General features: G+C 39.1%; 1 protein-coding gene and 1 non-coding gene across 3 annotated transcripts; both read left to right on the top strand.

Moving 5' to 3' along the window:
- The first annotated feature begins 24 nt into the window (after window positions 1-24).
- On the top strand, window positions 25-26,470 carry TIMM23B (translocase of inner mitochondrial membrane 23 homolog B). 2 transcript variants are annotated; one of them, XM_054242834.2, is made up of 8 exons: window positions 25-252; window positions 2,991-3,049; window positions 10,488-10,581; window positions 10,807-10,891; window positions 13,219-13,277; window positions 16,641-16,751; window positions 22,042-22,132; window positions 25,929-26,470. In XM_054242834.2, the coding sequence occupies exons 1-8, from the start codon at window positions 147-149 to the stop codon at window positions 25,996-25,998; spliced, it is 675 nt and encodes a 224-aa protein (XP_054098809.1). In that variant the 5' UTR covers window positions 25-146; the 3' UTR covers window positions 25,999-26,470. The 2 variants fall into 2 exon arrangements, with proteins under 2 accessions (XP_054098809.1, XP_002756164.1); XM_002756118.6 differs by lacking the exon at window positions 22,042-22,132.
- LOC118146562 (small nucleolar RNA SNORA74) lies at window positions 12,523-12,721 on the top strand. Its single transcript, XR_004732417.1, has one exon. It is a non-coding gene; the product is annotated as a small nucleolar RNA SNORA74 (small nucleolar RNA).
- Window positions 26,471-27,112: the final 642 nt, after the last annotated feature.

Raw genomic sequence — 27,112 nt, 5'->3', positions numbered from 1 at the left:
GCTTAGCGGGAACCGGCGCCCGGAAGGTCAGCGTGTGAAGGAGGCGCTGGCAACGCGGGGTTACCCGCAGTTTCAGAGAAGTAACGGCCCAGCGGACCACCCAGGCTTGAGGCAGCGGCTGGAAGCACTCGGTTTGCTGCGATACCATGGAAGGAGGCGGGGGAAGCGGCAACAAAACCACTGGGGGGTTGGCTGGCTTTTTCGGAGCCGGCGGAGCAGGTTACTCGCACGCGGATTTGGCAGGCGTCCCGCGTGAGTATGGGGCCTAGCTTGCGATCATTTCTCACCGGTTCCTGCGTCTACACCAAAGTGGCGTGTACCCTGTTTTATGTTTTAGTATTTTCTCTTCCTGGCATTCACAAGCTTCACTATTACTGGTGGGTTTAGTGTATCTGCATGGCTGCTCTTTCAAGATCGAGTGGGAGGGCCACGGATCTCCTGTGGAAGCTGTCCGTGATTGACCTGGACTCGCGAGATGATGCGTGTTTTCTTAGGTTTATATCCAAGCCTCGTATCTTTTGTGTGTGGTGGGCCGTGTGATTGACCCTTGATTAAAAGTAGAGCCCATCTTTAGAAGTGAATATATCCCAAACAGCAAGCATATAGTTACCTTTTTAGTACACGGCGACATATTCTGAACCCTCTGGTAGCCGTCAGGGCAGAACATTTCAGTAATGTTTCATATAAGTAAGGAATCAATATGAATTGAGACAGGCTGGGAAATCATCTTAAGGAGCTAAGAAGTAAGCTGAACTTTAAAGGTGTATAGACATGAAGAAAGAAGACAGGTAAGAAAGGGAAATACGCAAGATCAGGGATACAGAGGCATGAATTTGCTTTTGCCTCTCCTCAGTCTTTTTTTTTTTTTTTTTTTCTTGAGACACCCAGGTTGGAATGCAGTAGCGTGATCTCGGCTTACTGCAGCCTCCCCCTCTCGGATTCAAACGATTCTCCTGCCTCAGCCTCTGGAGTATCTAGGACTACCGACGACTGCGACCATGCCAGGCTAATTTTTTGTATTTTTAGTAGAGACAGGGTTTCCGTGTTAGCCAGGATGGTCTCGATCTCCTGACCTCGTGATCTGCCCGCCTGGGCCTCCCAAGGTGGTAGGATTACAGGCATGAGCCACCGCGCCCAGCCTCTCCTCAGTCTTTAATAAGAAAAGATCTTTCATGTCCGTAGTTTTTTGTCAAAAAAACTTAATCTAGAACACGAGGTGTTTTGTTGTTTTGAGAGTCAGGACCTTATTCTGCAAACCAGGTTGGGGTGTGTTGGCATGATTGCAGTTCACACTGAAGCCTTGCACTCCTGGGCTCAAACAATCCTCCCACCTAAGCCTCCTAAGTAGCTGGACCTATAGGTACATGCCACCACGCCTGGCTAATTTTTAACTTATTGTGGAGATGGGGTCTCCCTGTGTTGTCCAGGGAGCTCAAACTCTTGAGCTCAAGCTATCCTCCTGTCTCGGCCTCCCAAAGTGCTTGGATTCTTAGGCCTGAGCCTAGCTATGTACCTGTGTAGAACACAGTTTCATATTAATCTTAGTATCTCTGAGTTTCACAGCACAAAGAGCACCCACTTCCTTAATGTGACGATATTGTTACATAAATTTGATTAAGATTTGAAGGTAAATTGAGGGACCGGTGAATTAACACCACTTACGGAGCTTCTGCAGTGTGCTAGCTACTTTTCTGGGTGCCTGACTGTAGCGGGGTTTTTTTGTTTTTGTTTCTTTTTAGAGGACTTGCTCTCACAGAGCTTACATAATACTGGAGTAAGCCAGCAAACATAAATTAAAACATTGCAGTTAAAGTGCTGTAAAGGCAATAAAGTAGTAGAGTCATGAGATCGTGATGGAAGTAGGAGGCCATTCTAGAATGGGTTAGGGAAAACATCCCAAGGGAGTTGACATTTGCGCTGTGACCCAAATGTAGTACAAATGCTTGGGAAGCGAGTATCCAGGAAAATAGCTAGTGCAAATATCCTGAAACAAAACAAATTTGGCATGTTTAAAGAACAACTCTTAGGCCAATCTGTCTTCGTAGTAACAAGGAAGTTGGATCAATTGAAGGTAGATAAGAGAGATAGGGAATGGTAGTTAATGTAGGGTTTTGTAAGTCATGGTAAGGAGTTTGGATTTTCTTTAGAAAAATCACTGTAGTTGCTATGTAGACAGTGAATTGAAGGGGCAAGAGAAAGCAAGGAGTTAGGTAGGAAGTTGTTGCCATGAGATTTGTTGGTCGGACAAGGATGGTAGCAAGAGAGACTATGATAAGTAACACAATTCAAAATAGGCATTAAAAATCGAACTAACAGAACTCCAAATTGATGAAAAGATCAGAGGCATGGGTGATGCATAGATTTGTGAATAACTGCTGAGATACAGAAGGATCCAAAGATTGACAGGTTTTACTGTTTTTAATGTTAGTGAATTCAGGTCTGGCCTTCTGAAAGTTTGTGTGTTCTTTTGCACAGACCCACATCCCTGTGGTAATGACCCAAGGATTCTCTACATTGCCACAGTAAATCCGTTGTCAATAGTAATATCAGAAGAAACTGCCTTGAAATACTTATATAGAACATGTACACAGAAAACCCAACCACTGTTTTTCCCAAGAAATTGGTTAGTCTTTTCTCAGTCTTATTTTGCAGTTTACATACTTACCAAACATTCTTGTACTAAAGTGAAAGAAATTAGCTTTATAAATGGCTTGGGCTGTGCTTCCTATAAGTTTGATAATCTGATCTGTGTCATTGCCAATGTCTTATTGGTATAAAAGCCTAAGTCACCAGTGCAAGACCTGATTTGGGATTGAGGATCTCAGGATGAGTCAGTCCTTAAACTGACAGATAGGGAGGATAAAAGGGAAAACTTTTTCACCTTCAGTGAGCCTGTAAAAATTGCAAACACATGTAACAGTCAGGAGCTGGATTAACTCTTAATTAACTAAAGAATTTTGTTGCAATGTGCCATTTTGTTTTCTCTCTAGTAACTGGTATGAACCCTCTGTCTCCTTATTTAAATGTGGATCCACGATACCTCGTGCAGGTAAGATTAAGATTTTTACTAGTTTGGTGTGCTATCTTACTGTTTAAAAAAAAAAAAAAAAAAAGCCAAGTGCTTATTATGCTGACTTGAACTATGACATGCACTTCTGGAGGTACTAAGCCTCTGGTCTCCATTCACCCTTTTTTCCTAACAAACCCTTCAAGCTTGGCCTGCATCTCTCTGAAACCAGTTAACTCCCTTCAAAGGCTTATTTTTTAAAAACCAAAGTGGAATTAATTTTTAAAAGCACCCCAATGAAAGTATCGGGATGCATAATTACAAAGTGTGTGGGTTGGCTCTTTTTTTTTTTGAGGTGAAGATTTGCTTTTGTACCCCAGGCTGGAGTGCAGTAGCACAATCTCTGCTCACTGCAACCTCAGCCTCCTAGGTTCAAGCAATCCTCCTGCCTCTACCTCCCAAGTAGCTGGGACTGCAGGTGCCTGCCACCATGCCCAGCTAATTTTTGTATTTTCAGTAGAGACAGGGTTTCACCATGTTGACCAGGCTGGTTTCAAACTCCTGACCTCAGGTGATCAGCTCGACTTGGCCTCCCAAAGTGCTGGGATTACAGACAAAGTGTGTTTTAAAGCTCAATTTGCAATATCAGGGCTCTTTTGACTAAGCATCAGAAGTTTTAAAGAGTATATTAGGAAGGCAAGGTTGATTTAACATCTGAAAATTAATGTATTTTGCCATATCAATTGATAATAAAGCAGTCAAGGAAAGAATACAGTACAAAGACCACGCTTATCTCAGTAGATTCACAAAAAGCATTTGACAACATCCAGCACTCCCTTTCTGATTAGAAAAACAAACTAGGCTGGGTGCAGTGGTTCACATCTGTAATCCCAGTACTTTGGGATGCTGAGGTGGGTAGAGCACTTGAGGCCAGGAGTTCCAGACCCGCCTGGCCAACATGGCAAAACCCTGTCTCTACTAAAAATACAAAAATTAACCGGGTGTGGTGGTGCCTACCTGTGATCCCAGCTGCTTCAGAGACTGAGGCATGAGAATCAGTTGAACCCTGGAGGCAAAGGTTGCAGTGAACCAAGATCATGCCACTACAGTCCAGCCTGGGCAACAGAGTGAGACCCTATCTCTAAATAGACAGACAGACAGACAGATAGATCAGTCAGTCAATCAATCTAGACACAGAAGGGACTTCAGCCTGGTGAATGGCATCTACAGAATATCCAAAGCGAACATATTTAATGGTGAAAGACTGAATACATTCTCCCTAAGATCAGGAACAAAATAAGTATGTTTACTCTCATTTGTATTCAGCATTGTCTGGCCAGGTCCGTTAGGCAAGCATATGAAATGGCAGTCAAGTTGAAAAATAAGTTAAATTATCGGTTTATAAGTGATACGATCTTATCTATCAGAAAATCACAAGGAAGACCTCAAAAATCTATTAAAACTAACAGCCGAGTTCAGCAAGTTGCAGAATACAAGTTCAATATACATAAATCAAATATATTTCTAGACATTCACGATGAACACTACAAAAATGAAATTACAAAAAATTCATTACCAATAACATCAAAAAACAAATACTTAGAAATAAATGGACCAGGTACAAAACATATTCTGAAAACTATAAAACGTTATTGAAATTAAGTGAAAAGGCATGTGCTACGATCCTGAAAAATTTACTATTAAAATGGCAGGACTCACCAAATTAACCAATAGATTTAGTGTGGTGCCTGTCAAAATCCCAGCTGGCTTTTTTGGCCAAAAATTGACAAGCTTTTATCCTAATATTCATAGGGAAATTCAAGGGACATAGAATGGCTGACAACCTTGAGAAAACAGATTGGAGGACTTGAACGTCCCAATTTCAAAACTTTGTACAGAGCTATGAGACTATCATGATAGTAACATAAGAATGAATCCATAGATTAAATAGAGTCTAGAAGAAAACCCTTACAATATATAAAGTCACTTGCTTTTCAGTAAGGATGGTGAGACAATTAAGTCAGGGGAAACGTTAGGACAACTGGAATCCATATGCATTAAAATGAAGTTGAACCCTCACCCTGCACCATATACAAAACGTTAACCTCTGAATGGATTAAAGACCTAAATGTAACAGCTAAAGCTGTCAAACTCTTAAAAGAAATCATAAGCACAAGTAATTGTGACCTTGGATTAGACAGTAATTTCTTGGATGTGACACCAAAAGCACAAGTGATTTTAAAAAAGTTAATAAGTTGTATTTAATCAAATTTTAAAATTTCGTGGTTTAGACAATACCAATAAGAATGAAAAAAGGCCTAATGCAGTGGCTCTTGCCTGTAATCCCAACACTTTGAGAGGCTGGGGCGGGAGGATTACTTGAGCCCAGGAGTTTGAGACCTGTCTGGGCAACAGAAGATCCCATCTCTGCAGAAAATACAAAAATTAGCTGGGTGTGGTGGTGTGTACCTGTAATCCCAGCTACTTGGTAGGCTGAGGTGGGAGGATCACTTGAGCCCAGCGGGTAGTCTTCAGTGAACCATAATCAGGCCACTTAACTCTAGCCTGGGCAACAAAGATCTTGTCTCAAAAGAAAAAAAAATAGGGAAAAGACAATCTACAGACTGAGAAAATATTTGCATATTATGTATCTGATAAGGAATTTATATCTAGAGTATTGTTTTAAACTCTTAAAACATTAATAAAAAACAATTACAAAATGGGCAAAGGATTTGAGTAGACACTTCTTCATGAAAATATACAGATGTCTAATAAAGCCATGAGAGCTGGTCAGTAACATTAATTAGAGAAATGGAGATCATAAAACCACAATGAGATACCTCTTAACACCTATGAGGATTACTATAATCAAAAAGAAAGTAAGTATTGGTGAGGATATAGAGAAATTTGACCTCTGAACATTGTTGGTGGAAATGTAAAGTGATACAGCTGCTTTTGGAAACAGTCTGGCAGTTTCTCAAAGTGTTAAAAATAGAGTTACCTTATGACTGGCAATTTCAGTCAAGTATACTGCATACTCAAGAGAATTAAAAACCTGTGTACACATAAGTTGTAAATGAATGTTCCTACTAACATTCTTCATGATAACCAAAAAATGGAAACAAATGTTTATCAACTGATGAATGGATAAAAAGTGTGGCATAGCCATACAATGGAATATTATTTGGTAATAAAAATGAATCATTAAATAAATATTTTATTAAAAAATGAATTATTAAAATATGCTATAATGTGAATGAACTTCCTAAATGAAAGAAACCAGTCACAAAAGACCACATATTGTGTGGTTTCATTTATATGAAATGTCCAGAATAGGCAAATATATGGATAAGAAAGAAGATGAATAGCCTCCAAGGGTTGGGGGTAAATGTGCAGTGGGTATGGGATTTTGTGATGAAAAGGCTTTAAAATTGATTGTTGTCTTCGTTGCACAGCTCTGAATATACTAAAAACCACTGAATTATATACTCTAAATAGGTGAATTATATGATACATGAGATATATATCAGTAACTCTTGTTTTCTCTCTCTCTCTCTCTCTCTCTCTCTCTTTTTTTTTTTCTTCTTAAGACAGAGTCTCACTCTGTCACCAGGCTAGAGTGCAGTGGCGCAATCTTGGCTCACTGCCATCTCAGCCTCCGAGGTTCAAGCGATTCTCCTGCCTCAGTCTCCCTCATAGTTGGGATTACAGGTGCGCACCACCACACCCAGTTAATTTTTGTATTTTTAGTAGAGACGAGGTTTCACCATGTTGACCAGGATGGTCTCTCCCGACCTCATGATGCACCTCACCTGCCTTAGCCTCCTAAAGTGCTGGGATTACAGGTTTGAGCCACCCCACCAGGCCTCTCTTTTGTTTTTTTCAAGAGACAGAGTCTCACTCTGTCTTCCAGGCTGGGGTTGCAGTAGCAGCATCATAGCTCACTGTAACCTCAAACTCCTAGGCTCAAGTGGTTCTTTCGCCTGATCTTCCCAGGTAGCTAGAGCTGCAGGTGAATACCACCACTCCCAGCTAATTCTTTTTTTACATTCTTTGTAGAGATATGATCTGACTTGGTTGCCTAGGCTGATCTGTAGCTCCTGGCTTCAAGTGATTCTCCTGCTGTGGCCTCCCAAAGTGCCAGAATTACAGGCATGAGCCACCATGCCTATTTTTTAAGAGTTATGGTTGGAGCTTTTTATTTCAAAGTTGAATCACTAACAGCATCTGTCAGTAGCTGCATATCTTGTGTTAAGTGTTCAAATTGAAGCAAGTCCATGGTTAGGACCTTGCCAGTTTAAAGCGTCATTGTTTTTTCAGGAAATGTTTTTTAAGTGTTTTATATATATTATAAGTTTTTAAAATTTTCAAACTATTACTGGATTGTTTTAAGTAATTTTTTAGATTTTCAAGTGTTATATTTTAACATTGGGTGTTCATGGATTTTTTTTTTTTTTTTTTTTTTTTTACTTTAAAAGTACCCCTTTGTCAATTTACTAGTTGCATGTATTTTGCTTAAATGTTGAATCTACACTTAGAGGTTATTATCTAGCTCTAGTTCCAAATTCAGTATCACTGTGACTCTGCATTGCTAGGTGGGGCTTATTAAGGTTAGATGTAAGATTTCATATCTCCCCTAAAACTTGTGAGTTCATTCTTCATCATGAGCATCTATCTTCCATTGGAATTCTAGAAGGACTTTAGACTTGAAAAAGTGTGTTATAAACTTCATTTGTTATTAGAAATAATTATGGAAACCTTGAATTTAAAGATACCATAATAGGGCCAGGCGCGGTGGCTCACGCCTGTAATCCCAGCACTTTGGGAAGCCGAGGCGGGTGGATCACGGGGTCAAGAAATCAAGACCATCCTGGTCAACATAGTGAAACCCCGTCTCTACTAAAAATACAAAAAATTAGCTGGGCATGGTGGCGCATGCCTGTAGTCCCGGCTACTCAGGAGGCTGAGGCAGGAGAATTGCCTGAACCCAGGAGGCGGAGGTTGTGGTGATCTGAGATCGCGCCATTGCACTCCAGCCTGGGTAACAAGAGCGAAACTCCGTCTCAAAAAAAAAAAAAAAAAGATACCATAATAGAAATTACATTTTGTGAAACTTTATTTATGCTTTTGAAGGTTGGAGACATCTTAAATAAAATAGTGACTGTCAACTCACCCTGTAGTGACTTTGGTAACACCTTTTTTTTTCTTGTTTAATAATAAAGATAGGGTCTTACTATGTTGCCCAGGCTGGTCTTGAAATCCTGGGCTCAAGCAGTTTTCTCATGTTGGCGTCCCAAAGTGCTAGGATTACAAACATGAGCCATTGTGTCCAGCCAACTTTCATCTGATGCAGTATTGTAGTTTCTCTTACTAATGCTTTTATATTGTCACTACTCTTACATTCTCATTGAAATTTTTAAAAAATTTTATCAAGTAATAATTTTTTGTTAGCCCAGGTGAACATCTGGTACAAAATAAGGAAAATTTAAATATTTTTAACACCCATAGGGTTAAACACACAAAATTATAAAGTAAATTTTTTTCTTTTTTTTTTCATTGCTTCCCATAAAACAGATAGAAAAATTTTATGTCATCTCAGCCTTTGTTTTTTTTCCAGCAGGTACATTGATTCCCATTCTTGGATTTATCTTCTGTGTTAGCAAACTCTGGTACTTAGGGGATTTTAGTAACACTGGTATCCTGGAGTGTCAGCAGTACAAGTTTAACAAGAGCTTTTTAGTGTATCTTTCTTACATGCAATATATTAACATATTTTGATAACAACCTTGTTTGTGTGTGAATTGATGGACATTTGCTTGCAGCCCTTGTTATGTTTTTTAATTTACAGTTGATACTAGTTGAAAATGAATTGGTGCTGACATGCACTTGTGCTTGCTTGATATGTTCATCACAGCCATTTAAAAAAAAAAAAAAAAGGTTTTCTATTCTTTTTTTTTTTTTTTTTTTTGAGACGGAGTTTCGCTCTTGTTACCCAGGCTGGAGTGCAATGGCGCGATCTCAGCTCACCGCAACCTCCACCTCCTGGGTTCAGGCAATTCTCCTGCCTCAGCCTCCTGAGTAGCTGGGATTACAGGCACGTGCCACCATGCCCAGCTAATTTTTTGTATTTTTAGTAGAGATGGGGTTTCACCATGTTGACCAAGATGGTCTCGATCTCTCGACCTCGTGATCCACCCGCCTCGGCCTCCCAAAGTGCTGGGATTACAGGCTTGAGCCACCGTGCCTGGCCTTCTATTCTTAATTAGTGATCTGTTTCTGCATTGAAGGATAATTTTTTTTTCTTTTCAGCAGCCATGGCCTGAGAATGAAGGATAATTATTTACCTTACCTTATTGAATCTAGCATTTCTGAAAACTCAATAAATACAATTTAAGACTAAGTCATTAATTCCAAACTTGAAGTACCCTAAATTTATAAAACTATATGCAATTATATCATGACATGGGATCTATTCAGATTTTATTATTGGCTGGTAGACCATTCTTATGTGATGAGAGTGGATGTGCTTGTTTACTTTTGTAATTTTTGATGAGGATGTATGCACATGCCAGAAAGAAAGAAACCAATGCAGAACTACAGTTTTCTTACTGGAAATGCGTTGACCAATGTTCAGTATTTGCCACAATGAGGTAGGAGAATGTCAGTGGTCTTCACTATGTTAAATGTGACATACTGCATTTCTTTTTGCCAAGGGTATGAACTAACCATAGAGGCTTATTTTAACTATCTTTGCATGGAAATCTTGCCAGAAAAATGAGGGTGGTGGTTTTTGTTCAGTCCAGCTAGGTGATGGAATTTTGTTTGTTTTTTCAAGTGTGTTTTTCATAAAGGTATATTGACTCTTCAAAATCGATCGCTGTATTTTGCTCTTAAGAGTGTCATTTCTCAATCCTAGTATTTTGGGTGACCTTTCAGGGGTTCATGCCTCATTTTGTGTATGCAATTACTAGAAAGAGGGTCTGTACCTTTCTAAGATTATCAAAGGAATATATACTCCTTAAACAGATAAGAATTATTAAAGAGGGTCATTTGCCATTGCATAATTGATCCAGACTGTTGTACTTTATTAATTTTTGTGAACATTTGGTTTTATACATAGAATGCACAATAAATAGCTGCTACAGAATGAAAGTTATTTTCTTCTTTCAGACTGTTCTCTTCTCATAGTTTTCAGTGTACCTTTGTCTAGAGTTGTCATTTCTAAACACTTTTGCACAAATCTATCAGATTTATGTCATGAAGGAAACAAAGTTCTTAATGAGACTCCCTCCTAAGAACTGTGTACTTTGATTTAGGTGTTAACTTTTGTAGAAAGTTTTATTTTTAAGTATAGGTTTAATTTGAGTTAATATAAGGTTTATTACTTTCTGTGAAAAATTACTTTGAAGTTTTAAAAAGGCACTTGCAAGATTTGTATCTTGAGGAACACTCAGCCTGGTTTTCATTATTATCCTTTAAGGATACAGATGAGTTTATTTTACCTACTGGAGCTAATAAAACCCGGGGCAGATTTGAGCTGGCCTTCTTTACGATTGGAGGATGTTGCATGACAGGTGAGTGTTACATACTTTTTTCTCAAGTTTACTCATTTCAAGTAGCAAAGGGTGTTTAAAATCAAAAGCAATTCAAATGTTGGTTTCAAGGTGTTTTTTAAAAAAATTATTATTTACATTTGTCAAGTGAAAAAGAATCAGAAGTACAGTTATGCAGTTTTGAGTTTGTTTGTTTGTTTTTAATATAAAGCTGTCTTATCTGGGTGAATTGTTATGATTTACCAGGGGCTGCATTTGGTGCAATGAACGGTCTTCGGCTAGGATTGAAGGAAACCCAGAACATGGCCTGGTCCAAACCAAGAAATGTACAGTAAGTCTCATGTAACCATCTGATGTAGTGATACTTGAATAGTAAGCTCTGTTTTGTTGGTTTGAGGAGTACAACCTTGAGATTACAAATGGTTAGTATATTTATATGCTTTTTGTCTTTTTGTTTTTTGATCTTACTCAAAAGCAACTAAGGAATCAGATTGCTGACTCTAAGCTTTTAAAAAGGAGTGATTTTTTGAATCAGTGTCCCTTACTCAGCTAGTGCTACACCAGCCTAACTTCTCAGCTACACCTGTTACATTCTCTAAGCCTATATGACATGCTTTTCAAATTGTTGAATTGCTGGCATTTTGGATTGTTCAGGAGCATGCAGAGCCATAAGACATGGTAATGAAAACATAAGCAGCACATGAGAGGGATGCTGTCATTTAACTTGAACTTCTTACTGATTTTACTTTACATTTCTGAAATGGCGAGCCAGATAAATTTTAAATAAAAATTTTAAAATTAGAGTTAATTCCAAAAGCATAAGACACAGTTTTCTGTTAGGAACTTGAAGTCGCAGAGAAGGGAAAGTATAGTTAAAAGGGTCAGAAAGAATGTTTTCACCCTACTTAAGAAGTAAACATGGCCAGTTCCTCTTGATATTCCTTAAAAAATATGTTTAGTTTTGCCCATTTATGTGCTTCATATAAGTGTAATCATGAGTATGTATTCTTCAATGGCTCACTGTTTTGTTTTAGGACACTTTAAACTCCATCTTCCATATTGTTCAGCCAGCAGATGGCACCAGATGTGCTAGAATTAGAGCATGGGAAACTGGAAGGCCTGTTGTGGCGTTTTTTTTGAGAGACAGAGCCTTATTGTGTTGCCCAGGCTGGAGTGCAATGGCACCATCCCAGCTCACTGCAGCCTTGACCTCCTGGGCTCAAGTGATCCTCCCACCTCAGCCTCCTGAATAGCACGTGCCACCATGCCCAGTTAATTTTTTAATTTTTTGTAAAGACGGAGTCTCACTGTAGTGCTCAGGCTGTTTTCAAACTCCTGAGCTCAAGCGATCTTCTTGCTTCAGCCTTCCAAAGTGCTGGCATTACAGACGTGAGCCACTGTTAAATTTTTTATATTCCTGTTACTGTGTGGATCTCTGTCCATGCTTTAACAGTCCAGATCCTTCAATACTTTTATTATTTGTCTCTTGCTTCAATAACTTTTAACTTTTTGCATTATGGGGAATTTTTAATATATAAAAGTAGACAAAATACATAGCATAATGAATACATGAATTGTAACCTATCCTTGATAACCATCATCCATGGCCAGTTGTGTCCCATCTCCTCCTCTCCTATCTTATTTTGAGACAAAAACCCCAATATCGTATTAAATGCAAATTTGGAAATAGATCACCTAGAAAAGACAACTTACTTCCTTTCTTAAAACAACAGTTATTAAAAGCTTGTTAAAAAATGAAAAAATAATGTCTGAACTTAAAATATATTAGTAAGTATGTAACATAATTAGAAACAATGTAGTTCTATTTGTAAACATTACTGATTTTTTAAAACAACCTTTTAGAAGCAATACAAGTTATTGTTTCTGTAGAACACTAATTAAATGAGTTAATAATTAAACCAAATGAGTTCCTTTACTCTTTGTTACTGTATTCCCATAATTTCCAGCAGTAGTCAGCCATCTGGACAGAACTATTCCTGGGATGGTGTTACACTGGTGGGAGAGGAATGTCTTCTCTTCATCCAGTTGCTTCTCACTGTTCTGGTAGAGTCTGGCACTGGGGCAAGGGAGAGCTGTGCTTCCTTGAGAGTGTGCTGAGCATTCACCTTGGCTGCTTAGTTCTAGTCTGGGAGCAGACACGTGGTGCTTTTTCTATGTATTCGAGTTAGATGGCTGCTGATTCCTTCTATTTAATTCTACTGTATATTCTGTACTTTGATATTCTTTGATCGTCTTTGACGTTTTAAGCATATGCTCCCCTCCCAAAAAGAATCTTTTAGAAGCTAGCTCTTGATAATTAACAGTGGCATTTTTTAAATGGATTAGTTTCTGTAAACCTCTTTATAAGATACATTCTAGGCTGTCATTCAAAGCCTTATATATATTTAATATGTAGTCATTATATTTTACATTCAATAATAAGAATTTTCCTATTGCCCAAAGTCTTGAAAGTTTTAACCTAATTTTCACTTCTATAGAGTAGAAATCATCCTTATTGAAATCTGAGCTATTAAGATGTATTTTAGAATTTAAAAACTTTGAGTCTAGGCTTGTTAAATAGCTATTTTTATTGTTTTTAAAGATTGCTAGAGAAACAATGATTCTAAATACAGATTCTTTCTCTTTCTGCCCTGGTAGGATTTTGAATATGGTGACTAGGCAAGGGGCACTTTGGGCTAATACTCTAGGTTCTCTGGGTAAGTAGAGATCTCGTTTGATAATAAATTGTTAACGTAAAGAAAGAATGTGCAAATATAATGAACAATTTGATCAGCCAATATTCTGATCCTAGGATCTGAAACAATTGTGTTTAAATCCATTCCAGTGCATAATGTACATAACTACTTAGGGAAAGACCATGAACTGACTTTTGAAATAATCTTAGATGCTAATATCATTCTGAATACCATTTCTGAATTTTTAAAATCTTTTGAACACTACATGCTCTCCTTTCCGAGCACAACGCCCAATAAAGTGATGTTTAAACTAAATGAAATCCAGATAATTTAGGTCCAAAGTAAAGAGCTTTGTATGTTAGGCAAGGTTCAAGGTCCTGTAGTGAGACATGATCAATTAATCCAGCCCTCTTGCTATGTTTTCTTAATAGCCTGTTCGTGAGTCTGTTTACCTGAGTAGATTTCAGGCATCTAATTGCTAGAATTAGAATAGGTTCTTTATAGATAATGAAAACATTTGTAGTTCTAGGCAAAAGGTAATTTAGTAGTGCTTAGTCAGAGCCTAATGCTTCCATACCTATTGCTTATGAATGATTGATGACTTGGATTAGATCTCTTATGAGTTATGCCCTGACATCCAGAATTTTCATACTTTATGAATTTAATTGAAAGTCTGAAAATCTCAATTTAAATTGTGGCAGATTAAGGAGGGGAAGACAAAGAAAACTCATTGAAAAGATAGAAAAAGTGTCTGTTATGGCAGAGTAAGATCCTTGCCTTGTCACAGGATTTGAAAACAGTACATCTTCATACCATAAAGCCAGTTTTCACATTTTGGATCCTAAGAGATGGCTGCTTTCATATGTTGCTGATGCTTGCATTTCTCCTACCCTTCTATAGAGTCACCCTCCTCTGTTCCTTTTAATTGTATATCTAGAGTAGTCAGCTGTCCTTGCTGCCTACGACTTAAGAAAAAAGGTCAAGAAACCCCTGACCCAATCCTGGACAAACTAGGATAACTGGTCACCCTCTGTGTACCCATTGTGGTATGATCAATAAAAGTGTTCTGCTCATGATCAATTTCAGTTAAATGAGTTGAAGAGAAAGATGAACTTTCATAGAAGTATAAAAATTATTTTTTCTTATGCTAGAAATAGGAGTGGGGGGGAGAGAGAGAGAGAGAGAGAGAGAGAGTGTGTGTGTGTGTGTGTTTTAATCCCAAGTACAACAATTATGGTAGCATATAAATGAAAATTTTAAATATTCCTCCTGAGACTTCCTAGCAGTACTTTCTAGAAATAGCTATTATTGATGTTTCTGTTGAATCCTTCCAGGCATTTCTCTGCATAGCCAGTCAGTCGTGTACCATGTGCATATGTCCCTGCTTTACTTATTAGTGAAAGTGACTCTTCTGGTTTTTAATTGACTATACAGTATTCCATTATATGAAAAGTCCCTTTCTGAATCAATTCAGATGATAAATGCTCTTGATGGGCATTTTATTTGTTGCTAGGTGTTCGCTATTAGAAACTGTTCTAGTGATCATTTCATGTATATCTTTGGATAAATTTATCTAAATATTGCCATACTGACTTTTTTTTTTGAGATGGAGTTTCGCTCTTGTTACCCAGGCTGTGGAGTGCAATGGCGTGATCTCGGCTCACCGCAACCTCTGCCTCCTGGGTTCAGGCAATTCTCCTGCCTCAGCCCCCCGAGTAGCTGGGACTACAGGCGCGCGCCACCACGCCCAGCTAATTTTCTGTATTTTTAGTAGAGATGGGGTTTCACCATGTTGACCAGGATGGTCTCGATCTCTTGACCTTGTGATCCACCCGCCTTGGCCTCCCAAAGTGCTGGGATTACAGGCGTGAGCCACTGCGCCCGGCCTGCCATACTGACTTTTGTGTGTTAAAAAAAAAAAAACAGTTCTTTCTCTGCTCTCACCCTACAACAGTCAACACAGGGACCAGATATGTGGGAATATTTCCCCACATACCAAGTAATCAGTTTTGCAGTGGACACCAGCTGGATGTCCTTCCAGTTCAGTTTTGCCTAGAGATAGCATCAGAACAGCAGGTTGAGGACTCTGTCACACAAGACTGAGCCCCATTTTGGATACTTCGATGCTGATAGCAACCCCCAGGTTATTTTACCTGTGTTTCTGACCAACCAGCTATGTCAGGGTTCCCACAGCCCCCTCTTTGGGTTCAATTAATTTATTATATTGGCTCACAGAACTCAAGGGAACACATACTTAACATTTGCCAATTTATTATAAACAGTTTTTTTTTCCTTGAGACAGGGTTTTGCTCTGTCTCCCAGGCTAGAGTATAGTGGAGCTCACTGCAACCTAGACTTCCTAGGCTTAAGCAGTCCTCCCACCTCAGTCTTTCAAAGAGCTTGGAACTACAGGCAACATGCATCACCATCCCAGCTAATTAAAACAAATTTTTTTTAGAGAAGTGATATCCCTATGTTGTTGCCCAGGCTGGTATAGACTCCTGGGTTCATGTGATCCTCTCACCTCAGCCTCCCAAAGTGCTGGGATTACAGAAACTTTATGAGCTGCCATACCTGGCTGGATATTTGTAAAGGATACAAATAAACAGCCCAGTCAAGGAATACGTAGATTGAGACGTGGATGAGTACAGGAGTATTCATTTCACTGGAGTTGGAGTGCACTGGCCTTCTGGCATGTGAATGGGTTCTTTCTCACTTTCTTGCAAGCCCCACGAGTTCAGCTGTCCAAAAAGTCCTCCAATCCCATCTTCTTGGGCCTCTTCTGGAGAATTGATTGGATACGTATAACTGAAGCATGAACAACCTTGTAGAATTGTGATTAGACAAAAAGGGCATGCTCTACTACTAATAGACTGGGTACAGAAACCCAGCAAGGCCTGTCTGCCCAGATTCTCCTTGGCCTTTCTGTGCAGCATTTCTTCTTTCTGGGTATGGGGTAGAATCTCTTCTGAAATGGGGTCTTATGGCCTACAATCAGACAAGGTAGGTCATAGAATTTCTTTATGGTCAGTTCCAATAAGACAGGTGGGGAAAGATTAGAGTCCTGCTATAAGGAGAAAAGGGAGCAGGTGAAAGGAGGACAGGAGATCATCAGAGAGAGAAATTCTATTTTCTGAGGCTGCTTCTGAGGCCTGAAGTGGCCCAACAATATAACAAAAGATTTTCGCCTTTGTCTCTAGGAAGCTATTCCAAAGCTGCTTCCAGAACCAAGGACAAATACCTTAACAAGTGATTGTTTTAGTCACTTAGGAAGGGCTATGGGAGTTATGAGCCAGGATCCATGGATGAAAACCAATATATGTATATGATAATACCATACTTAATCACTTCTTTTGTCACTGAGCACTTCCATTTCCTGTTTAGCTTTGCTCTATAGTGCATTTGGTGTCATTATTGAGAAAACACGAGGTGCAGAAGATGACCTAAACACAGTAGCAGCCGGAACTATGACAGGCATGTTGTATAAATGTACAGGTGAGTACTGTTGAATGGAAATACATCTCTTACTACACTTGAAGTCCACTTTTTTAAATTCATGGTTTTCGAGGAAACTACTCTGTTGCAGGATAGTCTAGTGTTCTAATCATATGGTTATTTTGGTTTGGTTTGTTTTTTTACTTGTGGTAAAATAGCCATCTTAACCATTTTTTAAGTATATACTACTTTAGTATTAATTATATTCACATCATTGTATAACCAATCTCTGGAACTTTTTCATCTTGGAAAACATACTCTCTACCTATTCAGCCTCCTTCCACTTTGCCCCTCCCCTTAGCTCCTGATAATGTTAAACTTTCTGTCTCTGAATTGGCTATTTTAGGCACCTCATGTAAGTAGAATCATACAATATTCGTCCTTTTGCAATTGGCTTATTTTACATAGCATAATATTCTCAAGGTTTATTCATGTTGTTGCATGTGCCAGAATTCTCTTCCTTTTCAAGGCTAAATAATATTCATTCTGTGTATGTATACCATGTTTTGTATGTACATTCTTCTATCAAGGGATGTTTAGGTTGCCTATACCTTTGGTCTATTGTGAATAATGCTGCTATGAATATGGATGTACAAATACCTCTTCAAGATTCTTCTTTTTTTTTTTCTATATACCCAGAAGTAGGATACTTGAATCATAGGGTTTGTGGTGGCTTTTTGACATTAGGAAGATAAGATTATTTTCCGTATTTTTTTATTCATTTTTTTTTTATATCTTGGATAGACTGGGCAATAGAGTATTCAAAATTATTGGTTTTGTTTTAAACAGTAATATGACCGACCTGTGACGTCAGCATATTGAACTATCGCAAGACACTCGCAAGGTCAAAGCCCAGAAATGACTGCCCCTTAAGTCAGTTTAGAGCCTCTTATTCCTATGATCATCTTACTCTACTGAGAGATCAACATGTTGCTGTCCAGGGTCAGATAATTCTCTTCTGTGATAAATTTTTACTAGTTTAGAAGCATACATTTAAGTAATACCTAATTTATTTTTTTATTAGGTTGATATACCTTTGGCTACTTAATTTTTATTTTATCAAAATAATCCACATACATGATTTTTTTAGGTCGAGGTTTTTGTCTTTTTTTCTTAACATCTAAAAGATTCTAATGATGTGCAACAATCTGTTATATGCCTCACCCTAATTCCCTGTTCCCAGTGGCAGCTATTTTAACTTTTTTGAATTTTTTTTTTTTAAAGACAGGGTCTCTGTCATCCAGGCTGGAGTGCAGTGGTACAATCAAGGTTCACTATAGCTTTGACCTCCTGGGCTCAGGTGATTCTCCCATTTCAGCCTCCTGAGTAGTACAGGCACATGCCGCCACACCCAGCTAATTTTTGTGTGTGTGTTGTTTGTTTGTTTGTTTGTTTTTTGCAGAGATAGAGTCTCATTATATTGCCCAAGCTGGTCTTGAACTCTTGGGCTCAAGCAGTCCTGCCTCAGCCACCCAAAGTGCTGGGATTACAGGTGTGAGCTACCATGCTCAGGCTGCTTTAATTCATTATTCTTTATTTTCATGTTTCTAAATAATAGTATTGTCTTGATTTTTCTTGACTTTTCAATCTTACATATTGTCTGCTGACTTAGTAAGAGGAAAGCTGTGTTAACTCCTGTAAGAATTGTACAAAATATTCTTAAAGTAGAAAGAAGGTCACATCCTTTATATAGGTCACTTCATTTACCATTCTCTGAAGGTAGTGGTCTGGTACTCCCTTGTTTCATAAACAAAGAAACTAAAATTCACACAAGTTAAATTACCTTCACATGCTTACACAGCTCTGTCATGGTCTAGTGCGTCAAACTCTAGTCTGAGTCCAAAGCCCATTGTCTTTGTCACCAAACCAAATTGCCTCCAGGAAAATCAGGAAAATTTCTAGAAAAGGGAAAGAGGTAGTAAATAACTGTTGAACTAGACCTTAAGGATGGACTGAATTGTCAGATGTATCTGTTTGATCATAAGATACATATAAGGAAGGTGTGGGAGAAAAGTCTGCAAAGATAGTTTAGGCTTATGGCCTGGAAAGCTAAGGTAAGAAGCTTAAAAGTAGACTGAAAGGCAGCTTGTCATCAAAGGTGTTTGGACAGTACTACAATTGTCTTTGAGGAAGATTAAGCTAGAAATAGTGAGTAGATAAGATAAATTGGAGGTAGAAGCCTAAAGTCAGAATGGTCAAGGAGAAGTATTATTACAGAAGTTGAAGAGATGGGATGGAAAGGTAGAAATGAAAGATGACTGGGTCACTAGAATACTGTTTACTGCTTGGTGGTTTCTTCTTTCTCTGTTTTGTTATATTGTGGAAGCAATATATGGCAATAAAATTCACAGTATATGTGACTTTCAGTAGCATAACAGTTAGCTGTCCTGGGCTCCCTTCCCACTGCCCCATTTATCCCTTACTTGTCTCTTCCAGGTAAGACTAAACTCACTAAAATATTTCTGTTTTTTTTTTAGAGTTGGGGTCTTGCTCTGTCACCCAGGCTGACGTGCAGTGGTGCCAGCATGGCTCACTACAGTCTTGAACTCCTGGGCTCAAGGGATCCTCCCACCTCAACCTCCCCAGTGGTTCAGACTGTAGGCACATGCCACCACACCTAGCTAATTTTTTTCAGTTTCTTTTTTTTTGTTTAGAAGTGGGATCTTGCTATGTTGCCCAGGCTGATGTCAAGCAGTCCTCCCACCTCAGCCTCCTGAGTTGCTGGATTACAGGTGTGAGCCACTGTGCCCAGCTTTTGGAATTGTTTTTGATTCCCAATGGTACTGTGTCCTTTTAGGACAGTTTTTTGCCACTGATTCTCAGTTGTTTAGGTGATTGCTTTTCTGTGGGTGGGAGAAATTGTCCTAGATTTCTTTGAGAATCTTATGAAAGTTTTAGAGAGTTTATAAACCCTGCATTAACAACTCAGTATATGTAGACTCTCTTTAGGAGAATTGTGAAGCTTATCTCTTTAGAAGTTTTATAAACACTGTGATGCTTATGATTAAATGAAAGTGCTGGTATTTAGAAGGTAACAATCAAAATCCAATTAAGCTAAATTCTTTAAAGAGGTTCTGCCTTCTTGTTGATTTGCTCCCTTGCCACTTTGATGACTTCAGATTCTACTACTCTTCCCATTGTCTTCTATCTCCCACTTCACAGCCTTCTTGCTGTTACCATTTCCTAGAATAGTATTTCCAGACACCTACCTCACATGCTGCATCATTGTCCATCTTTGTTCAGATACCACCTTTTATTTGAGGCTTCCCTTAAACACTGTAGTACACACAGTTTTGCACATACATTTTAGTTGTAAGATAAATTGCTAAAAATTAAATTACTTGAGTAAATAATCTGCATGCTTAAAATGTGAATGACTAATGCCAAGTGGCTAACCTTTGCCGGGATTGTTCATCTATCATCACTTTTTAAAAATTTTATTTATTTATTTATTTATTTTGAGACGGAGTTTTGCTCTCGTTACCCAGGCTGGAGTGCAGTGGCGCAATCTCGGCTCACTGCAACCTCCGCCTCCTGGGTTCAGGCAATTCTCCTGCCTCAGCCTCCCGAGTAGCTGGGATTACAGGCATGCGCCACCATGCCCAGCGAATTTTTTGTATTTTAGTAGAGACGGGGTTTCACCACGTTGACCAGGATGGTCTCGGCCTCCCAAAGTGCTGGGATTACAGGCTTGAGCCACCGCGCCCGGCCTCATCACTTTTTTTTAAGCTAGTAGGTGAACAGTTTTAATGTTTTACTTCGCTTCGTCCTGGTTGTTTATGAGATTGAACAGCTTTTATTGTTTAGTGGTTAGTGGTATACCCTTTCTCTATTTTTTATCATATTGTTGATTTAACTGATTTGTTGGAACAGTTTATATATTATGGCAGTTAGTGCTTTGTCTATTACATATTTTACGTGAATTTTTACTTCCTGGAAAAATGTCGATGCCAGTAGTAGAAATGTAGAAGGCATCAAGAGGTTCTTTTTGGTATGTGAAGACTAATTCTCAAGGCCTTGTATTCAGTTTAGACATTGATAAATAGAACCTCTTAACAATAACCTTAATGAACAATTACCTAATTTGAAGAACTGGATTTGTATATATGTATATTTTACCTTAAATGACTTTGCTTTTAAGCTGACTTTCTTATAGAAGGAAGACATAAGATTAATAGTTCAGGATTTTTTGGAGAGGAAGGGATTGCCTATATCTTTTTGTTTCTGATTACTTATTTTGAAAATATGTGATACGGCTACCCTAAAATTCCCAAGCTTATGATGATAGCAAAGCTACAGCTGTTTCTGTTTGAGTAGAATACTGGTTATTAAATAGATTCTCATATGTCATAGGGAATCTAATGACATTGCACATTTTTGGAGAAAATTTATGTAATTCATTAAATAAGTAGTAGACCTGAATTCAAATCACATAAATCATCAGAGTTCTACCTTTAAATTAGCCTTTTTGGGCCGGGCACGGTGGATCACCTGAGGTCAGAAGTTTGAGATCAGCCTGGCCAACACGGGGAAACCCCATTTCTACTAAAAATACAAAAATTAGATGGGTGTGATGGCAGGCACCTGTAATCCCAGCTACTTGGGAGGCTGAGGCAAAAGAATCGCTTGAACCCAGGAGGTGGAGGTTGCAGTGAGCTGAAATCGCGCCACGGCACTCCATCCTGAGTAACAGAGTGAGACACTGTCTCAAAAAAATAAAATAGGCTGGATGCAGTGACTCATGCCTGTAATCCCAGCACTTACAGGAGGCTGAGGCAGGCGGATCACTTGAGGTTCAGGAGTTCAAGACCACCCTAGCCAGTGTGGTGAAACCCCATTTCAACTCAAAATACAAAAATTAGCTGGATGTGGTGGCACACGCCTGTAATCCCAGCTACTCGAGAGGCTGAGGCAGGAGAATCACTTGAACCTGGAGGCAGAGGTTTCGGTGAGCAGAGGTTGTACCTCTGCACTCCAGCCTGGACAATAGAGCGAGTCATTGTCTCAGAATAAAATAGGATAAGAATTAATTAATTAGCCTTTTTGATCTGATAGCTGCCAATTTTTTTCTCATGATCTTTCTATTAAAATAGCTCTGTACCTACTATGTTGAGGCTCCTTTTTCTTTTTTTTTTGAGACAGTCTCAGACTAGAGTACAGTGATGTGATCATGGTTTACTGTCACCTCTGCCTCCTGGATTCAAGTGATGCTCCCGTCTCAACCTGCCAAGATGCTAGGACTACAGGCACCTGCCACCATGCCTGGCTAATTTTTTTGTGTTTTTTGTAGGGACGGCGTTTCGCCATGGTGTCCAGGCTGGTCTCGAACTCCTGCGCTCAAGCAGTCTGCCACACTGGCCTCCCAAATGTTGGGATTACAGGTGTGAACCACCACACCCAGCCAGCCCCCCTGTTTTTTTAAATTTCTGTATTTAAGAGTACATTGGGGGTTGGAAGTAGTTTAGGTCAACAGGGATTAGCCATTCCCTAAATGTAAACTTCTTCACTGGTGCTATACTTAGAGTTCCTAAGATCCTTTCCAAATTCATGAATCTGGAAGTTGAAGTTATATTTGTATTCACACCACAAAAAATTTCTGTCTGTGCCCTGTCATCTTGGGTTTATTATAAACCACAAATTAAGACATTGATTTTCCTTTCTTAGAGTGATTTCAGTATTTTGAGTTATTAAGACAGAAAATGTGAGCCCATGTTGGAATTCTGGGTCAGGAGGTTATTTACCTCTGTTCCACAATTGCAGTGGAAATTAAAGTCTACTTGTCACATGACATAGAATTAATGCGTATTCTTTTTTGCTTTTACTGTTCTGAGCCCAGGAGCTTTCTTTTCATAATTTATGTTGGAGGTGTTCTGGACTATGTTATTACTGCAGAAAGTTAGACTCCCATTTCTTTTGATATCACATAATCAGCCTCTTCCTCTCTGTATTACAAATACATATAATATGCCTTAGGTGCTGACTCATTACATCCTTACATTCAGGGCTGTCTTTAAGGAAGTACCATAGTGGCTTCCCTTGTGTAAGAAAAGTGAGTGGAGGGGGCTAAGCTGGAGCTTCCATGCCTATGTGTTGGGCTAGAAGCATCTCCCATTCATTTCCAGCCATTTGCCACTCTCCATAATTAGTATTGTTCATTTATTCAGAAGAAGCTAGATTCCACATTTTTATGTGAAATCTCCTGTTTTTAGAATACTTGATCTTTTTCAATGTAATTTGGCCCAGCAAACTCTTGCTGGCTTGAGTGCTACCTTTGTGCTGCCAGTTGAAGTTTAACATTTGTCTAACCCTAAAGCCTTTCAACGTGAAATTATTTTTTGGTTCTTAACAAGGTTTTTGTATGCCAAGGTAAAATTTTCAAGGGCATATAAGGTATTTACCGTCTCACTCAGAGTTCTGTTTAAGTGAGCACATAGGCATGCATGTCGGAGAAAGCATTGTGAGCTCTTATGGATAAAATTTGAAATGCATCCTATTTTCGATAGAAAAAAGCCTCTTACTCTCACATATCTCAGAAAAACTTAGATCTTACAATGCTTTTGAGACTTAAGACGCTCAGGTCTGTAGAGTAAAAATGCTACCTGATATTTGTGGTGGATGAATTACCGAAAAACAAAATTACTCCGCTAATCAGGTGTCTCATGTGTAATATGCCAACCTAACAAAAGAAAGCTGCCTTTCGGAGGCAAGAATATAGAACATATGTAGTTTATTATAAAGCAGAAATGTTATGAAAAATTTGGAAATATTTGTCACTAGCTGTATGACCTATTGAAAAAGGTCCTCTTAATACTGTGCTCATCTATAAAATGGGTGTATGATGACTCTCACTTTCCAAGGTTGTGATGCATTTTAAATGAAACAAGTTTCATTAAGTGCTTATTGCTGAAGACACAATTCAGTGAATGTTGCTTTTCTTAGAGCAGGATTTGGTATTTGATCTTTGCCTAAGCCATGTTGATTCAGTTCTTAAAGCAAGTTGAATGGTACCCATGTTCATAACAGCATATTATTCACAACAGCCATACAGACTGGGTGTGGTGGCTGATGTCTGTAATCCCAGCACTCCGGGGGCCAGTGTGGGTGGGTTGTTTGAGTCCAGGAATGCAAGAGCAGTATGGTGAAACCCTGTCTATACAAAAAAATTAGCCAGGCACGCTCAAGATTATTTTAACTTGAGTGTGCATTGCTTTCCAATCATTGTTTTTCAACCACGTTGAATACAGTTGGAAGTTTAAACTGCTGTGCCTATGGTCTAAATGTGGCAAGTTCACAAAGAGATGATGTGAACTTCAAGGAGATACCTCATATTATACTTTTAGAGGGGTTTTTCTGGGTTTTTAAAAAATGTTTTTGGTCCCCCTACACGTTTGACGGCTGTTTATAGATAATGTCTGCAGTTTCTGTTTGAGAGAGATAATTATGACATTTAGCATTGGAGTGTAAGCAGGTCAGCTATCAGAAGTCTTCAGACTGGAGAGATTCCTGGAGGGGGAGTGGCCCTTTAATCCATCAGCTGAAGCCATCTGGTAGGACACTCGTTGCGGAACTGGTTAGTTCTGAAGTGTTCTAACTCAGCAACATCACTGAATGTCACATAATTGACAGGCATGGAGCTAGAGGGCCTCTAGACACCCCACATGTCTGTTCTACCTTTGTCTCCCTAATATACACATGGAACAAATACATTGTAGGTACAGAGATGGCTACCTGCAGTTTATGATCCCTACTCATAGAGCTGCATGAGGACATCACATTTTTTTAAAAGCTTCCTTGGGTACCCCCATTCCTGAGGAGTTTCTTAGCTTGGTTTCCCTTTGCCACATAACATTTAAGACTTGACATTTTAAAACCATAAGCAGTTAGGGCATTTTTGATTTTTAGATATGTATTTGTAGCTGCTTCTTAGACTTGGGGACTGTTTTTAAGTAACTGAAACATTTTTGTTTCTCCATTGCAATTGAAATCCCTGTTGCTAATCTTTTGCCACAAGTAAAATTGTTCACTTATTTTCAAGCAGGTAGTTCAATGTCTAATTCTTGAATTCTTTTCAACTAGTGTGATGCTAGGTGTCCCTCACTACTTATTGTGGGAGATGGATGCATCAGTGCAGGAATTGGGGGGGGGGGGCACTAGCACCTAACTCAAAGTGTGGTTAGAGCCTTTTTTTTTTTTTTTTTTTGAGACAGGGTCTCACTCTGTCACCCAGGCTGGAGTGCAGTGGCATAATCTCAGTTCACTGCAGCCTCAACTTCTGGGCTCAAGCAATCCTCCTTACCTCAGCTTCCCAAGTAGCTGAGACCATAGGTGCATGCTACCCCACCAAGCTAATTTTTCTATTTTTTGCAGAGACCAGGTTTTGCCTAGGTTGTTCTCAAACTCCTGAGCTCAAGCCTGCCTCAGCCTCCCTAAGCACTGGGATTACAGGTGTGAGCCACCACACCTGGCCATCACTACTTCTTGAATCTTCAAGGTTAATATTTGGAGGACCCATCCAGAGTCCAAAAGTTAATACTGTTTCCAAATAGGGTGTCACCTTGTTTACATTATAGCCTTAAATCCATTGATAGTGCTAGTGGAGTTCTAAATCATGTTGCCAGCAGGAAATGATTTTTCTAGTTGGAACTCCAGTAATAAACTGCCACAGGAACAAGTTTGTGAATCTGAAAATGTCAAGCCATATGTATTATGCAAGTGGTTTGGGGAATTATTGCCTGAAGTCTTCGTTTCTTGTATTAATTTAAAAACTCAATCTCCTTTTTGAGATGGAATATTAATTATTTAAAAAACGGTCTCTCCCAGCCTGACCAACATGGTAAAACCCTAGCTAATACAAAAATTAGCCGGGTGTGGTGGCACGCGCCTGTAATCCCAGCTACTCAGGAGGCTGAGGCAGGAGAATCACTTGAACCCGGGAGGTGGAGGTTGCAGTGAGCCAAGATGGCACCACTGTACTCCAGCCTGGAAGACAGAGTGAGACTTGGTTTCAAAAAATAAAAAAAGGTCTCTCTTTATTTCACAGTACTTTTTTTTTTTTAAACAGAGTCTCACTTGTCTCCCTTGTCAGCCCATTTCACAGTACTTTTTATTTAACCCTTCCATGCTAGGGTACTATGCAGTACACAGCTGTTTCATTTTCCTTTTGCCTTCTTTTCCCAGGTGGTCTTCGAGGGATAGCACGAGGTGGTCTGACAGGACTAACACTTACCAGCCTCTATGCACTATATAATAACTGGGAGCACATGAAAGGCTCCTTGCTCCAACAGTCACTCTGAAGATTTTACCAACTCATGAATGGAGGACACTTCAGTAGACATCTAGACCATTTTATAAGTCAGACTGGAGTTATTCTCTCTTCTACCCTATAATTAGTTTGAAAAATTAGAGATTTTGATTCGCTATGATGAAAATCTTGGATGGTTGACCAAGACTGGCACTCGTTCCAGCTATTAGCGAGTTGAAGCCAAAGCCCTTTGGTGACTCACTGAGCAACGTGGTTCTCTTCTCCTTTGGAGAAGATCTTGCACATATCTGTTCTTCTCCCCCATGAACTAGAAAACCACTTACTCCCAGAATTCAATTCGTGCTTGTCAGTATTGTATCACCAAGTCTGTTCATTTAATGATCCAAAACTGTAATGCTGCACTGTATTCCAAATAAAGGGTAAAAACAGAACCAAAGTTCTAACTCCAACACACAAATATAGTGGTTGTCTCCATTTAAAAGTATCTACCTGGGTATAAAATGAAAGGTCCTCTTGGCATTTTCTGCCCATATTAAGGCAAAACAACATTTTCATGTTTGTGTTAAAATGAGCTACTGTTGGCCAGGTGTGGTGGCTGGCCAATCCCAGCACTTTGGGAGGCCAACATGGGCAGATCACCGTAGGTCAGGATTTCAAGATCAGCCCAGCCAACATGGCGAAACCCTGTGTTAACTAAAAATACCAAAATTAGCTGGACATGGAGAAGTGTGTCTGTAACCCCAGCTCCTTGGGAGATAGCTGAATGTAGTCGAGTCTGGAGAATCGCTTCAACCCAGGAGGTGGAGGCTGCAGTGAGCTGAGATCATGCCTCTGTACTCCAGCCCAGGTGACAGAGCTTAACTCTGTCTCAAAAAAGAAAAGAAAATTAGCTACTGGTGACATTCACCAGTAGAGAGATGTGAAACTGTCTCTCAAGATATTTGAGGTTAAACATTAGACTGGCATGCTAGAACAATCCAACCATCTTGCTTAATTCCATACATATTAACTCCTTACTAGGAATAATTAAAAGCTAGATGTTTTTCAAGGACGCTTTAGGAAAGCTAAAGGTCATGAGGCCAAATTGTTTAATTTCTGA

Source organism: Callithrix jacchus, chromosome 12 (assembly GCF_049354715.1).
Source record: "Callithrix jacchus isolate 240 chromosome 12, calJac240_pri, whole genome shotgun sequence".
Taxonomy (NCBI): Eukaryota; Metazoa; Chordata; class Mammalia; order Primates; family Cebidae; genus Callithrix; species Callithrix jacchus.
This window is presented reverse-complemented; position numbering and strand designations above follow the sequence as displayed.

Bases quoted from the DNA above. Each gene is read 5' to 3' on its own strand.
- TIMM23B (XM_054242834.2), top strand. From the start codon at position 147: ATGGAAGGAGGCGGGGGAAGCGGCAACAAAACCACTGGGGGGTTGGCT. The intron at 10,892-13,218 runs GTAAGTCTCATG...CTGCCCTGGTAG, and splicing joins TCCAAACCAAGAAATGTACA to GATTTTGAATATGGTGACTA. The intron at 13,278-16,640 runs GTAAGTAGAGAT...TTTCCTGTTTAG, and splicing joins TAATACTCTAGGTTCTCTGG to CTTTGCTCTATAGTGCATTT.